Source organism: Rattus norvegicus, chromosome 11 (genome assembly GCF_021556685.1).
Source record: "Rattus norvegicus strain SHRSP/BbbUtx chromosome 11, alternate assembly SHRSP_T2T, whole genome shotgun sequence".
NCBI classification, from domain to species: Eukaryota; Metazoa; Chordata; class Mammalia; order Rodentia; family Muridae; genus Rattus; species Rattus norvegicus.
This window is the reverse complement of record NC_141544.1, coordinates 93,988,947-94,003,476: the sequence shown is the minus strand read 5'-3', so window position 1 is coordinate 94,003,476 and position 14,530 is coordinate 93,988,947. Positions and strand designations below refer to the sequence as shown.

The following is a 14,530-nucleotide window of genomic DNA, read 5'->3' as shown; positions in this document are numbered from 1 at the left end:
GGCTCACGCAGCCTCTGCTTTCTTACGTCATCCGTGCGCATGCTCCTTGGGACGAAGGGTGCGATTTCGGGGTAGGGAGGAAGGGCAAGGAGGCGGTCCTAGGCCTACGTCTCACCACGACTGCGCAGGCTGGATCCCGAGTGAACATGGCGACTTGCGCCGATATCCTGCGGAGCGAGTTCCCAGAAATTGACGGGCAGGTCTTCGACTACGTGACTGGTGAGCGAAACTGAATTAACTGCCTGGGGAGGTCAAAGTGGAGGTCATGGGGGAAGACTGAGGGCAGACAGTACAGCAGACCGCTATCTGGGCTCTCCTCTGCGTGACCTCTTATCTTGAGGGCCAGTGGGGTTTGGAGCCCCGAGTGAGCTGTACAGACACTGAAATTGCTCCTATATCCGTCCTACCCGGTGTCTGTCTTACTCTGCGGTACCCGGCCCAGGTGTTTTGCACAGTGGCAGCGCGGATTTCGAGTCTGTGGATGACCTGGTGGAAGCTGTCGGAGAACTCTTGCAAGAAGTGTCGGGGGACAGCAAGGATGACGCGGGCATTAGGGCAGTCTGTCAGCGCATGTACAACACTCTACGCCTGTAGGTGCCAAGGGAATGGAGTTGATGGGCAAAGGGAGGAGAATGGAGTACAAACAAGGGGGAAGGTCTGAAGGTTGTAAATCTTTTCTCCCAACTGACTCCGTTTTCTCCACCCCCGTAGGGCTGAACCGCAGAACCAGGGAAACAACCAGGTGCTACTGGACGCCCCCATCCAGTTGTCGAAGATAATGGAAAACTATGGTGAGAGTGAGGGGAGATTGAACTAGCTGCTTTCTGCCTTCCAACCCCAGCCACCTCGTCGCAGCGCAGGTCCCTCCATCTCTTCAAGGCTTGTAGGAGCTAGTGGTATTCTTGTGAACATAAAAGCTTGTAGAGAATAGGGGTTGGAGGGCTCTCCAAGCTGTTGTTGGTAATAGGAGGCATAGAGGCCTTGAAGCTAACAGACTTGGTTTTGCCAGTGTTGTGCCTTAACCAACAGCATGGTCTTAAAGGTATATCAGGCTCTGCTTAAATGTGAGGTCCTCTTGTCCTTTATTTACTTCAAGGCAGATAACCGTCTAGTCCAGTGTTATAATATTATCTTTAACACTGTTCCTGGTTCTTGTTAGTCTCTCAAAGTCTTCATCCCCTTCTCTCACGGAGAAGGTGACTGCTTTTCTTATCACTTACAGACTGTGACACCAAGCTTCCAGGACTGCTAAAGAGGGAACAGTCCTCGGTGAGGAGGAGAAGTGGGAAGGGGCTGTGCTGGGTGTGAGAGTTCACCATCTACTGAATAGTGGGTTTATTGAGATTTCTGGTGTGTCTTTGCCTGCATGTTTTCTTGTGTATCATCATGGGTAAGTTTTAGTGTTCGTTTGATGTGATTTCGGGAGTTCCTTTCTGAACCCGTACCCTAGTATAAACTGGCTGTGTTTGGAACTCACTCAGACAGTAAATGCAAAGAAACTAGAGAAGGCCGAAGCTCGACTGAAGGCAAAGCAGGAGAAGCGTTCAGAGAAGGAAACGCTGAAGACCAGCAGCCCCCTGTGAGTTTGGAAGAAGGGGTCTAAGCAGGAAGGAAGCAGGACAGGTTCTGGTATTGAAGGACTTCCAGAAGCCCTTCAAACCGTCCATTTCTCTTTTTAAAGAGTCTTGGAGGAGGCATCAGCTAGCCAGGCAGGCAGCCGAAAAGAGAGTCGGTTGGAATCATCTGGCAAGAACAAGTCCTATGATGTGCGAATTGAGAACTTCGATGTCTCTTTTGGTGACAGGTGAGGGAATGGCTGGTGACAGGATCTTTCTAACTAAAGTAGAACCTGGGAGCAGTGAGACTAAAACAGTGTTAAAGTTCCTTTGCTTCTGTTCCTGGACTATCGTTCATCTCTTCTCAACCACCCCTCAGGGTCCTGCTGGCCGGAGCAGACGTGAACTTGGCATGGGGCCGACGCTACGGGCTAGTGGGACGCAATGGTCTGGGGAAGACGACATTGCTAAAGATGCTGGCCACCCGGAGCTTGCGTGTGCCAGCCCATATTTCCCTACTGCATGTAGAGCAGGAAGTTGCTGGAGATGACACCCCTGCCCTGCAGAGTGTGCTGGAAAGTGACACCATACGAGAGGACCTGCTACGGCAGGAACGGGGACTCAGCCTCAAGATTGCTGCTGGCAGGTGAAGGCTTAAGCCTAGAGGGTACAAGTAGTAACTCCTGTCCTGCTTGGTTTGTGTTAACTCGACACAAGTGAGAGTTATTTGGGAAGAGGCACTTTAATTGAGACGATGCCTTCATAGACCAGCCCAGGGGCAGGCCTGCGTTGCATTTTCTTAATTGGTGATTGATTTGGGAGGACCCAGCTCACTGTAGGCACAGTGACATCAGGCTCCTGGTCCCGGGTTCAATAAGAAAGCAGGCTGAGCAAGCAGTAAGCGGCGTTCCTCTGTGGCTCCGTTTCTACTCCTGCCCTGACTTTCCTCAGTGATGGAGTGTGGCCTGAAGTTACAAGCTGGGATGAACCCTTTCCTCCCGACGTTGCTTTTTGTCATGTGTCTCTCATCACAACGATAGAAACCCTGACTAAGACTCTGTCCCTTAGATAGTGTCTCCATAATTCACATGACCTCCCTAGTGAGCAGCAGAACTTGGAATTTGACCTACAGAACTATAAAACCCTAACTGTCCCTGATCTCCAACCTAGGGAATGCAGGACACCTGCTTACACTACGTTCACGAGCTGGTTGGGTCTTTTTCCTTCCCAGGGCAGAGGGTTCAGAGGCCGCACTGCTGGCAGAAGTCTACACGAAGCTGGAGGAGATTGAGGCAGACAAGGCTCCTGCCAGGTAGTTAAAGCCCCACTTGGTCTCCTGTAGTTAGCCGCTCCCTCGTCTGACCTGTTCCAACTGGATTCTCCAAATTCTCCTTCCCAGAGCATCAGTCATTCTCGCGGGCCTTGGCTTCACCCCTAAAATGCAGCAGCAGCCTACCAGGTGAGTGAGCTCTGCCGTCCTTGGCTTCCAGCTCTGCCCCGCCCCGGCTTGCGGTGAACAACAGGCTAATGTGGGTCTGTTGTCATCAGGGAGTTCTCTGGCGGCTGGAGGATGAGATTGGCCTTGGCCCGGGCTCTCTTTGCCAGGTGAGTCGCCAGCCTGAGAACGTGACTGGAACACGCTGGGATGCCGTAACGCATCTCCTGAAACCTCACGCCCTGTATTCTTTTCCCATAGGCCAGACCTTCTGCTGTTAGACGGTGAGTTTGAAGGAGTTACACTGACTGAGGAGCTAGACATGGGTGATAGTGTCCTTGTTCCTGCTTCTCCAGCCCTGTGTCACCAAGTATGTGTTTCCCTGCTTCCTCTCCAGAACCCACCAACATGCTGGATGTCAGGGCCATCCTGTGGCTGGAGAATTACCTGCAGGTGAGTTTAGGGACAGCTCTGCAGTGGGTCTGGAGGAAGGCTGCCTCCCAGACACTGGGGGCTAGTTACCCTTCCAAACAGCCTGCCATCCTGTTATTCCTCAGACGTGGCCCTCCACTATCCTAGTTGTCTCTCATGACCGCAACTTCCTGAATGCCATTGCCACAGACATCATCCACTTGCATAGCCAACGGCTAGATGGTTACCGAGGGGACTTTGAGACCTTCATCAAGAGCAAGCAGGAGCGGCTACTCAACCAGCAGCGCGAGTATGAGGCACAGCAGCAGTATCGACAGCACATCCAGGTGTGATGGGGAGGCGGGGCTCTGGCTCCCAGCCCTGGGTACCAGAGACGGTGGTTGTGAGGGAACTTGATCAGTGCCTACTCCTCCTGTAGGTTTTCATTGACCGCTTCCGGTACAATGCAAACAGAGCCTCTCAAGTGCAGAGTAAACTGAAGATGCTGGAGAAGCTGTGAGTACTGAGTCCTTGACCGGACCCTGACTTCTCATCATTCTTTCCGTATGTTGTAAACTGCCCTTTATCCTTCCGTCCTGTGTCTCCCGTAGCCAGCAGCCAGCTGTTACTGCAACATGGACACAGAGTATGTTACACTAATCTCATAGGCATCCACAAGGTCAAATGTATTATCTGTCTCTGTGTTTGTTAGTCTTGCCTTTTTGTCCTCCTCATACTGAGGAGTAAACTTAGGGCCCAGTGCAGACTGTCTCACGCTGGTCGAGCTCCTCTACTGTCGTGTTCTCTAGGGCCATCCATGTTGTAGTGTTGACATCATTTCCTCTTGGGATGGAATACTGCTCCATCCCATGAATCTGACACATCGTGTCTATTGAGTCGGGTGATGAACATTAGGTTATCCCAATATTTTGCTTCTTAGGAATAATGAATGATACTATGAACTCTCCAGGGGTGTTGGCATTGAGATCAGGTCTCCATCTGTAACCTCTACTCACTGTAGTTCACAACAGTCCTCCTGCCTCAGCCTCCTAAGGACTGAGCTTACAGATGTGAGTCCCCACAGCTGGCCTACTGGGACACGTGCATACAAGGTTTTTGGATTTTTTTTTTTTCTAATTCTTTTTTTTTTTTTTTCTTTTTTTCGGAGCTGGGGACCGAACCCAGGGCCTTGCGCTTCCTAGGCAAGCGCTCTACCACTGAGCTAAATCCCCAACCCCGGGTTTTGTTTTTTAAAAATATTGTATGTGTATGAGTGTTTTGCCTGCATGTATGTAAAGTGTGAAAGTGTGTGTGTGTGTGTGTGTGTGTGTGTGTGTGTGTGTGTGAGTGAAGTGCCAGAAATGGGAGCTGAGTCCCCAGTAACTGGAGTTAATAGATGGCGGTAAGCAGCTATGCGGGGGTAGAAACCAAGGCTGGGCCCTCTTGGAGAGCGGTAGGTGCTCTTGAATCCCCGCTGTCTCTCCAGCCCCTGTGTACAAGTTGCTAAGCAGACACCGGGGTTAGTTTTACTTGGGTACATTTCTAGGAAGGGATTTGCCGGTTTACATAGTAATTTCACTTTTGAGGGGTTTTGGTGGTGATATTAAAACAATTTCTCTGTGTAGCCCTGGCCAGCCTAGAACCCACTTTAGGCCAGGCTGGCCCTGAGCTCACATCCTTCCTGTCTTTGCCTCCCAGGTGCTAGAATTACGGCGTGTTGACTGTAATGTTTAACTTTTTAAGGAGCTGCAGGCAGGGTTTATTCGCTTGAGACAGACTTTTGGATTTTTTTTTTTTAATGAATTTTTTTAGAGACACAGTTACATCATTTCTCCCTTTCCTCCTTTCAAATCCTTCCTCTTTTTTTTTTTTTTTCAGTTTATAGCCTTTTTTTTTTTTATTTTTTGCTGGGTACATATATGAATATATTTCTGAATATAACTTGTTCAGTCTGTATAATGTTTCTCATATGTGTGTTTTCAGGGCTGACTATTTGGTGTTGGGTACCAACTGCTGGTGTGCTCTGTCCTGAGAGAGACTCCCTCCTCCTGCTCTCAGTATTCCTTGGTTGTATAGGGTTGAGGCCTCGTGTCCCTCCGCACCCACCCACTTACACACACATGCTCTCTCACATACACATGCACGCACACACACACACACACATGCTCACACACACACGCTCACACACACACATGCTCACATACACACATGCTCACACACACACATGCTCACACACATGCTCACACACACGCTCACACATACACACGCTCACACACACACATGCTCACATACTCACATACACACATGCTCACACACACACACACGCTCACACACACACATACATACACACATGCTCACACACGCTCACACACACGCTCACACACACACGCTCACACACACATGCTCACATACACACACATGCTCACACACACACATGCTCATGTGCTCACACACACATGCTCACACACACACACACTTTGGCATCATCTTTTTTTTTTTTTTTTTTTTGGTTCTTTTTTTCGGAGCTGGGGACCGAACCCAGGGCCTTGCGCTTCCTAGGTAAGCGCTCTACCACTGAGCTAAATCCCCAGCCCCCAACTAAATCCCCAGCCCCCTTTGGCATCATCTTACTCAGCTCATGTCTGGGCAGTCACGTTGGTGAGACTCTATGGGTGTAGCTTCTGACAATGCTAGGAAACACAATCTCACAGAACTCTCCCTGATCCTCTGGCTCTGAGAATCTTTCTACCCCTTCTTCCTAAAGGTTCCCTGAGCTTTAGGTGCTGTAGTGTTTTGTGGAATATGTCCATTTTGACTGGGTTCCATGAGTCTGTGTTTTGATTGGCTGTGGTTTTCTGTAATGGTTTCTGCTGCAAAGAGACGTTTCTTTGATGAGGGTTGATGCTAGACTCTGGAAAGGACTGGGAAGTCTGGCTGGATAGAATAGTTGGGTGCAGCACAGAAAGAACCGACCTGTGTGTTTGTGAGTGCAGACCAGTCATTTTGTTTTTAGGTTGAGACAATCCCTCACTTTGTAGCCCAGGCTAGCCTTGAGTGCCAGGTGTGCCTGCTTCCCACATGCTGACATCACTACCTTTGGCTTGCCAGACTGTTTTAAACAGACACATTGTTTTATATGCCTGTGGGAACTGACATTTTCCGTGTCTGTGCCAGCACTTGTTAACTCTTGCAGTCTCTGCTGTCCTGGTGATGAAAAGCAACACCTGGTCATAGTCCTGATAAACAGTCCCATGACTAATGAAGTGTCTCAGTGAGGGTTTACTCTCAGAGGAATCGCTCTAGAAGCCCTGGGAGAGAGATTAAATTCAAGGCTTCCTACTCTGACACGGAAGCATTGGTCACTGTATGTGAAGGGCAAAAGCTCCCCAGAAAAGACTGGCAGCTGGGGCTGGGGCCTCAGACCTGTCATCTCCACACTAGGGAAGACTAAACTCCAAGGATTTCAAGTTCAAGGCCAGCTCAGGCAATGCAGTAAGTCAGCACATGTACAACACGCAGTTAATAACACAAGCTTAACAGTTTTTAAAAATCTGTTGAAAGATGGGATTTTTTTTTTTTTAATTGGGAAACCATTCAGACAGGAGGCCTGCCAGCAAACCTAACGGTCCAAATTTCACCCCCAGGACTCATGGAGGAAGAGGGGAACCAGCTCCTGCATGTTGTCCTCTGACCTCCACATGTGCACACACAGGCAGACACGTAGAAAACATAAATGTAACATTTTCTGGTTTTTTGTTTTGAGGCAGTCTCACCAATAGCCCTAGCTGACCAGAATTTTCTGTGTAGATCAAACTGGTTTCAAACTCATAGAGATCCATTTGCTTTGCCTCCCAAGTGCTACGTTAAAGGTGTGTGTTACCACACTGGGCAAATAGATGCCATTACAGCTGTTGTACCATGGAAGGGCTGTCCCAGCAGTCAGAGAAAGCTGCTCTGCTGAAGAGCTGGCTCTGGTCCCCAGCACCCACAGGGCATTTCACAGCTGTCTGTAATTCCCGTGCAAAGGGACTGACACCCTGTTCTGACCTCACGCGCACTGCATACATGTGGTCACACACACACAAACATGCAGGACACCCATACACATATAAATGAAAAGAGTTTTTAAATTTACATGTATTTTTGTTTTTATTACTTACCATTTTTATAATGTTTTATTGGGAACTGCGCACTCTCCATATATAGTCTTCGGTAGTCCAGCGCTTGCTGTGTAAAGCCTGTTGGACTTGAACTCTGGCGGTTTGCCTACTTCTGCCCCAGGCGTGAGCAGTGAAAGCACGCACCACCACACCCAGCTTACATTTGCATAGGAATTTATTTATTTATGGTTGGTGTTTTGCCTGCATGTCTGTCTGCGTGGGTGTCAGATCCTGGGAGCTGGAGTTACAGACAGCTGTGAGCTGTCGTGTGGGTGCTGGAAGTTGAACCTGGGTCCTTTGGAAGATTGGCCAGTGTTCTTAACCACAGAGCCATCTCTCTAGCCCAAGATTATGGTTCTTTGTTTTGTTTTGTTTAGCTGCAAAAAAGATGATTCTTTCTTAACAGATAGTGTAGCAGAAGAATATATCGAGTATCACCAGATGAGGGACACGCAAGTCTGAGTTTTCTCCGAGCATTTACTTGTGTAAGAGGAACAGATTTTTTTTAAGTCTTGCTAATTTTTGTCATTTTGTTGAGTCAGGGTCTCCCTACATAACACAAAACATTTATGTAGGCTGGCTTCAGCCTCCTAAGTGGTAGAATTGTGGATTATGTTATCACATTCAATGTAAAGTTAATTGTTTTACTGATTTTATTAGTGTGTGTGTGTGTGTGTGTGTGTGTGTGTGTGTGTGTGATGGACTTTGTCATGATGTTAACTTCATTAGGATTTCTTACAAGAGTATGGGTAAGGTGTTATTTGCAGAAGATCGCTAGTGGCTACACTACTGAGGAAAATGTCTCTCCCTCCCTAGCAACCGCTACTTGCCTATAAACTGGTAGGAGGAGCTCATGAGCTCAGCCCTTCAGGACAGGCCCCGTCCCATGCAGATCCAGTGTAATAACCCCGGCAGCTCTGAGTGAGCGCCATGGCCAGGTCATGCACAGAGGACTGTTCAGAACACTCCAGCCCACGCTCTAGCTCTAGTTCCTTCTGCCGTCTCTGCCACATTCCCTGAGCCCTTGAGGCAATGCTACATCCTGTTTGTGACTGCACTCAGTAGTCACTCGTCACCAGCACTTTGACAAGTTAGGAGTCTCTGCAGTTACTGCTCCTCAGAGTGCAGCTGACCAACCTGTGGGGATAAACGTAGTTATTTAGAAGGCAGTTGGTGGTCACGTGGTGATGACTTAACAAACAGCTCTAACCTCTGCTGGGGCCTGACTTACAGTACACATGCCAGTCCCTCCTGTGGAGCAGGCCTCAGCAGTTGATTATCCCGTAATAGACTTGCAGGTGGGCACACCCGGCCAGACTAGACAGTGCTGTAGCATACAAATCCATGGCTCAGGCAGACTGTTGGTGGCCATTCTCCCCCCAGCAGCCTGCTGAGCACCTCCCAGCACCAGGGCTGGCTAGCAGGAGCTACATCTCAGTTCTGTCTACCTTTCTCTGTGCCATAACCTGAGTGTGTGTGTGTGTGTGTGTGTGTGTGTGGTGTGTGTGTGTGTGCGCACTCACGCGCATGTAGAGACAGAGAGAAATATGGTCCTGGACACTTTGTTCTCTAAGCTAACTCTTGCCGGTATTTCCTGACCATTACCTTGTAGGGAGGTAGCCCAGCCCTGGCACTGGGACTTTCCCTTATAACCTGTAGGTTCTTGGAGCAGTTGTAGCCACCACACGCACAGGGTGCTTCTGCTGATGCTTTTTTCTTTTTCTTTTTCTTTTTCTTTTTCTTTTTCTGATAGCCCTGGATTCAGTCTTTAGTCCAGGATGACCTTGAACCCAGAGATCCCTCTGCTTCCTGAGTACTGGGTTAAAGGTGTGAACTGCCACTGCCCAGCTCAAACTTTATTTTTTAAATTAGCTTACTAAGTATCAGGCTTCCTTGTGTCTTTTCTATACATCTTTTAGTTTTCTCCATACATTTTAGTTCCATACATCTTGACCCTTCCCCCTCATCTTCCTGTCTCCCTTCTTCTCTACCCAAGTATTCTCCTTTCTGCTTTGATGTCTTGTTAAAATAATCCTTTCTCCGTCTCTCCTCTCAGACCTGAACTAAAGCCGGTGGACAAGGAGTCGGAGGTGGTGTTGAAGTGAGTGCTAAGCCGGGGAGCTGAGGGGAGCTGGCATTTCTGGCTGCCTGCACACTCCACCCTTGCACCTCCTATAGGTTCCCTGATGGCTTTGAGAAGTTCTCACCGCCAATCCTGCAGCTGGATGAGGTGGATTTCTACTACGACCCTAAGCACATCATCTTCAGCCGCCTGTCTGTCTCTGCCGATCTCGAGTCCCGCATCTGCGTGGTATGGTCGCTCTTCTCCTCTTCTGTTGAGTGTCCTGGGAGTTGTCTTCCCGAACAGGCGTGAATTGGGCCAATCCTGACACAGTAGAAGCAAGAGTACAAAGAGAAATGGGCGGGGCCTAGACACAGGCACTCACACTTCCATCGCTGCGTTCTCTGTGGTCTCATACCTGGCATGTGGCACTTCGTAAATATATAGAGCAAGCAGTGATTTACTCTATATGTTCAAACTCTTAACTGTTTCTGGTTCTGAATTGTGACAGTCATGAGAGATTAAAGCAAAAACATAGGCTATAAAGCTCACGGGGTTTTTAAGCTTGGTTTTAGGGAGATTTCCTTTTCCTCAGAAAGGAGGTAAAGGCTGGGGAGATAGCAAGTAAAAAGTACCTTCTGCCAAATTAGAGGGACAGATTCTGTCCCCAGTTCCTCTGGTTCCTTAGAGTTTTCTGTTTATAAGCCTGGGATTGCCCAGGGCTCCTCTTACTCCCTCCCTTCTGTGCCCCTGCATCTGCATGCACACTCACTAAACACGCTCACGCCTCCTACAGGTCGGGGAGAATGGGGCTGGGAAATCCACTATGCTGAAGCTGCTCATGGGGGACCTGGCTCCTGTTCGGGGTATCAGGCATGCCCACAGGTAATGGATCCCCCTGACCCAATCAATGAACACACGCACACACACACACACACACTCTCAGCTGCCTGTACTGCTTCACAGTTGTGCTTCCTGCTTTGTTTTTGTCTGCAGGAATCTGAAGATAGGCTATTTCAGCCAGCACCATGTGGAGCAGCTAGACTTGAATGTCAGTGCTGTGGAACTCCTGGCTCGAAAATTTCCTGGTATGTTCGTACAGTTTGCAGCAAGTGTACAAGCTTGCTGATCCTTGCAGCTAGGCCTGTCTGGGTCAGTCTCCCTAAGGCTAGGTATAAGAACGTGGGCATTGAGAAGGAGACCAGGAAGGAGCAAACCAGTTGGGTCGAGAGCTCATCGGATGTCGGGGCCTTTTCCAGGGCGACCTGAAGAGGAATATCGTCACCAGTTGGGCCGCTATGGTATCTCCGGGGAGCTGGCCATGCGCCCTGTTGCGAGCCTGTCTGGGGGCCAGAAGAGCCGGGTGGCCTTTGCTCAGATGACCATGCCTTGGTGAGTCTATCTGGGGTGCAGGGTGGGGGTCTCTCACGCCTTCTCATTTCCCCTTCTTGCCCAGTACAAAATGATTCTTCTTTGTGCCATAAGAATCATTTTCTACCGTCTTATAACGTGTTCTCCCTTCCAGCCCCAACTTCTATATTCTGGATGAACCCACAAACCACCTGGACATGGAGACAATTGAAGCTCTGGGCCATGCTCTCAACAACTTCAGGGTGAGCATGTTTCTGCCTGACTCTTCCTCCCTAGGCTTCTGCGCCCCTTGATGTCTTATCCCTTGAGCACTTCTGTTCTGCCTTGCAGGGTGGTGTGGTTCTGGTATCTCATGACGAGCGCTTCATCCGACTGGTGTGCAAGGAGCTGTGGGTGTGCGAGAAAGGCAGTGTCACTCGGGTCGAGGGAGGATTTGACCAGTACCGAGCCCTCCTCCAAGAACAGTTCCGCCGGGAGGGCTTCCTCTGAAGGCCCAGCTGAGTAAGAACTGTGCCTAGGACGTGGACTGGTTTTTGCAAGACCCCTGAGCTACCATGTAGGCAACCAACTCCAGGTTTAGGACTTTCCCCGCTTGGGGACAGCCTTATTTCCCAGATTTCTCTCTTCCTTTCAACTGGAGCATCCTCTGCACAATGTGGGGCGACCTATCCAAGGGCCTGTGAAGACAGTCCTGAAGGAAAAGGATAGGGGATGCCATCTGGGGTTAGAAGTACCCCACTGCCCAGCTTGACAGGCCCCACGTGGCTGCTATGTAAATTAAATACCCTCCTGGATCTCTTTTGCCTCTGCTCATTCACCGGCAGGGCTTGCCATGGTTTTCTGCTCTAGGTTCTGGGCTCTCTGTATGTTCCTGTGATGTGACTGTCAGTCATCCAGACAAAGCAAGAGCAGTCCAGGCTCCTCTTGTTGGGAGATGTCCTCTCCTGTCCCTTAGGTGGGCTTGAGCTGGAGGAATTGGGAAGGTGTCTGTCAGGTTGGGATGGCTCTGGTGCTCCTTCCCTAGCCTGGATCTGGCCTCAGCTGAAGGGTGGTGGGCTCTGCTGCCTCAGCCCCTGCTGCATGGGGGTTTGAACTGCTGTGGACTCTGGCCTGTGTGGTTCACCCAGCTGCTTCCCAGGGGCTCTGACCCTGCCTCGCATTTCTGTAATCTGGACTGTAGGGCTCAAGAGAAACTATTGTTGTTCCCAGTTTGCATTAGTGGTTTAATGTTCTGGGTTTTTTGTTTTGGTTTGGTTTGGTTTTTTTTAACCTCTAACCATGAGAAGCAGCCTGGGAAGTAGAAGATTGTCTAACTGGAAAAAAAAAAAATAGGGCACTTCATTCTTTTCAAATTGAGCAGACTTGTGAGAGAGGGAGACTCGTGCAGTGGCATGTGCCTGTGCTCCCAGGCACTGGAGGTTGAAGCCGGAGCCTCATTTGGATCCGTTTAAGAGAGCAGCCTGACCTGTGTGAGGCCTGTCTCTCTTATAAAAGAGGGAAGAGAGAGGTCTAACAGGAGTCTGGCTTGTAGGTTAGTTCTCAAGGACTTAGCTGCTATAATTTATCAGTATGTAGAAGACATTAGAATGGAGTCAACACAGGGATTATGTCATCCAACTGGAGACTGTAGTTATGAGTCTCAACCCCAGATCTTCTCTGAGCTATGCTGAGTGTTGAGAAGAGAGGACTATGAGGTAAGGGAGGATGTGTGAGCCTGAATGTAACAGTTCCTAAAAAAAAACAAAACAAAACAAGGAAAGGGTTATGTTGTCTCATGGTTTTAGAGGCTTGACTGTGACTCATGTGCTTACAGTGGGACGAAACGTGATGGGGGATGGGGAATGTGCCAATACAGCAGTTTAGGAGAGAGATCTCATACTTCCTACAGTGTGCACCTAGGACCTATTCCCTTCAACTAGATCGCCCTAAGAATGCCGTGATCCCTGTGCATGGCTCTGTGCCTCAGCCGTGATCCCTGTGCATGGCTCTGTGCCTCAGCCGTGATTTGAGGTTTTTCAGACAGGTAATTCTCCAACTTGGGGAACAAGTGGCCCAATGCCGCCTGCCAGTCTTGTGAGCTCAGCCCCTGAATCCCTCCTAGCCAGCAAGCCCACTAGGAGTCTTGCTAATGCTTAAGGTCCCTGGAAAAGCTTTGAGCACTAAGAGCATTGGAAGTCGAGGTGGTATGAGGAAAGGCTCAGCACATACTAGTATCAGTAGAAGGGACCATGTTAGTCTTTGATTTTTTTTTTCAAAGCCTTTAATAAGAGTTCTTAATCGCCTTAATCTTCTAGCCCACCACCCACCAGAGGTAGTAAAAAAAAGGTTATTAGGACACAGGGGGAGTGGGCCTGTTTAGGGGTGAAGTCAGGATATCAGCAGTTCAGTCTACTAGCAAACCACCAAACACAAATTAGCAGCTTCATTCCAGGCTACTCAGCAGACACCACACACAGACCAACAATGGCAGCTTGATTAGAATAAACTTCCAGACTCCACTGATCAGCCTGAGTCTGAGGAAGCAGCAAGATGCCACTGCATACCATGAGAAGTTCTCTGGCAAGAACTCTACAAAGTCACGACAAGGCGAACCAAAGCATGACCCTCGTCCCACTGTCTGGGTCATATTTACATCCTTTCTAAATATCACGTCTTCCCATGAGTCTACTTCAACAAAACTACCCCTCACCTGTGTCTGCTTCATCCTTTCACGTGTCCGCTTTAGCAAAACATCATCATGACCCAAGTCTCCAAATTCCCACTTCAGCCACAGCAGAACTGAGTAAGGCAAACCACCCACCCCACCCCACCCCACCCCTGGTTCTGCGTGGCACTGCGAAGGCCTGACCACCACACAGCATAGAAAATACTCAGCATGGGCTTACTATGTGCCCAAGCTGTGTAAGGACTGGGGAAAGAAGACATTTCTAACTAGTCATGGGCCAGTCTGGGCTTAAAGGAAAGCTGCAGGTACACATGTTCCCTTCTGTGCTAGAGCCTCCCAGAAAGGAGATGGCACTCGGTGACTGCAGACCTGTGACCCGTGACATGGTCAGGTGTACAGTGAGGTAAACCTCACTGTGCTGCACGAGCGCTGGAGGTGAGATGACAGCGACTCTGGTGGTCCAGAGGTGAGGAAAGATGGCGATGCCAGCCAGCCCTAGTCTGAAAACACAAAACAGAAGCACCGCTGCACTGGCGGGAGTCTCGCAACAACTACTGCTAACTGGCTGACTGGGCTGGAAAGCAGACTATCGGCTTATCCTGGAGCTGTTGTGCCTGCGTCAGGTCTTGAGTGGGTCAGTGGCCGGTCGGCGAGTGGCCTTAGGCTGCAGTCTTCACTAACATTCTGGACACTGCCTCTCTCGGCCTGACTATACTCACCAGCAGCACGTGGGTGACTTGACTGTCCTCAGAAGTCATGAGTTCCTCAGCACAGTTCTTGCAAGGCCAGTTGACAAGTTGTTCACTTCCATGTGCTATTCCTGTCTTGAGATCTAGCGGACATTTTGCTAGGTTTTCTCTGGCTTCCAGG

General features: G+C 49.5%; 1 protein-coding gene across 1 annotated transcript; it reads left to right on the top strand.

Annotated features, from left to right (window-relative positions):
- The first annotated feature begins 59 nt into the window (after positions 1-59).
- On the top strand, positions 60-11,789 carry Abcf3 (ATP binding cassette subfamily F member 3). Its single transcript, NM_001011896.1, is given in 21 exon segments — positions 60-219; positions 443-590; positions 712-791; positions 1,223-1,269; positions 1,482-1,579; positions 1,682-1,804; positions 1,936-2,202; positions 2,788-2,868; positions 2,956-3,015; positions 3,105-3,161; positions 3,253-3,275; positions 3,389-3,444; positions 3,549-3,749; positions 3,842-3,918; positions 9,619-9,663; positions 9,741-9,873; positions 10,421-10,509; positions 10,621-10,712; positions 10,884-11,016; positions 11,150-11,237; positions 11,326-11,789. Coding segments are annotated over 21 exon segments (2,130 nt in total). The 5' UTR covers positions 60-146; the 3' UTR covers positions 11,485-11,789.
- Positions 11,790-14,530: the final 2,741 nt, after the last annotated feature.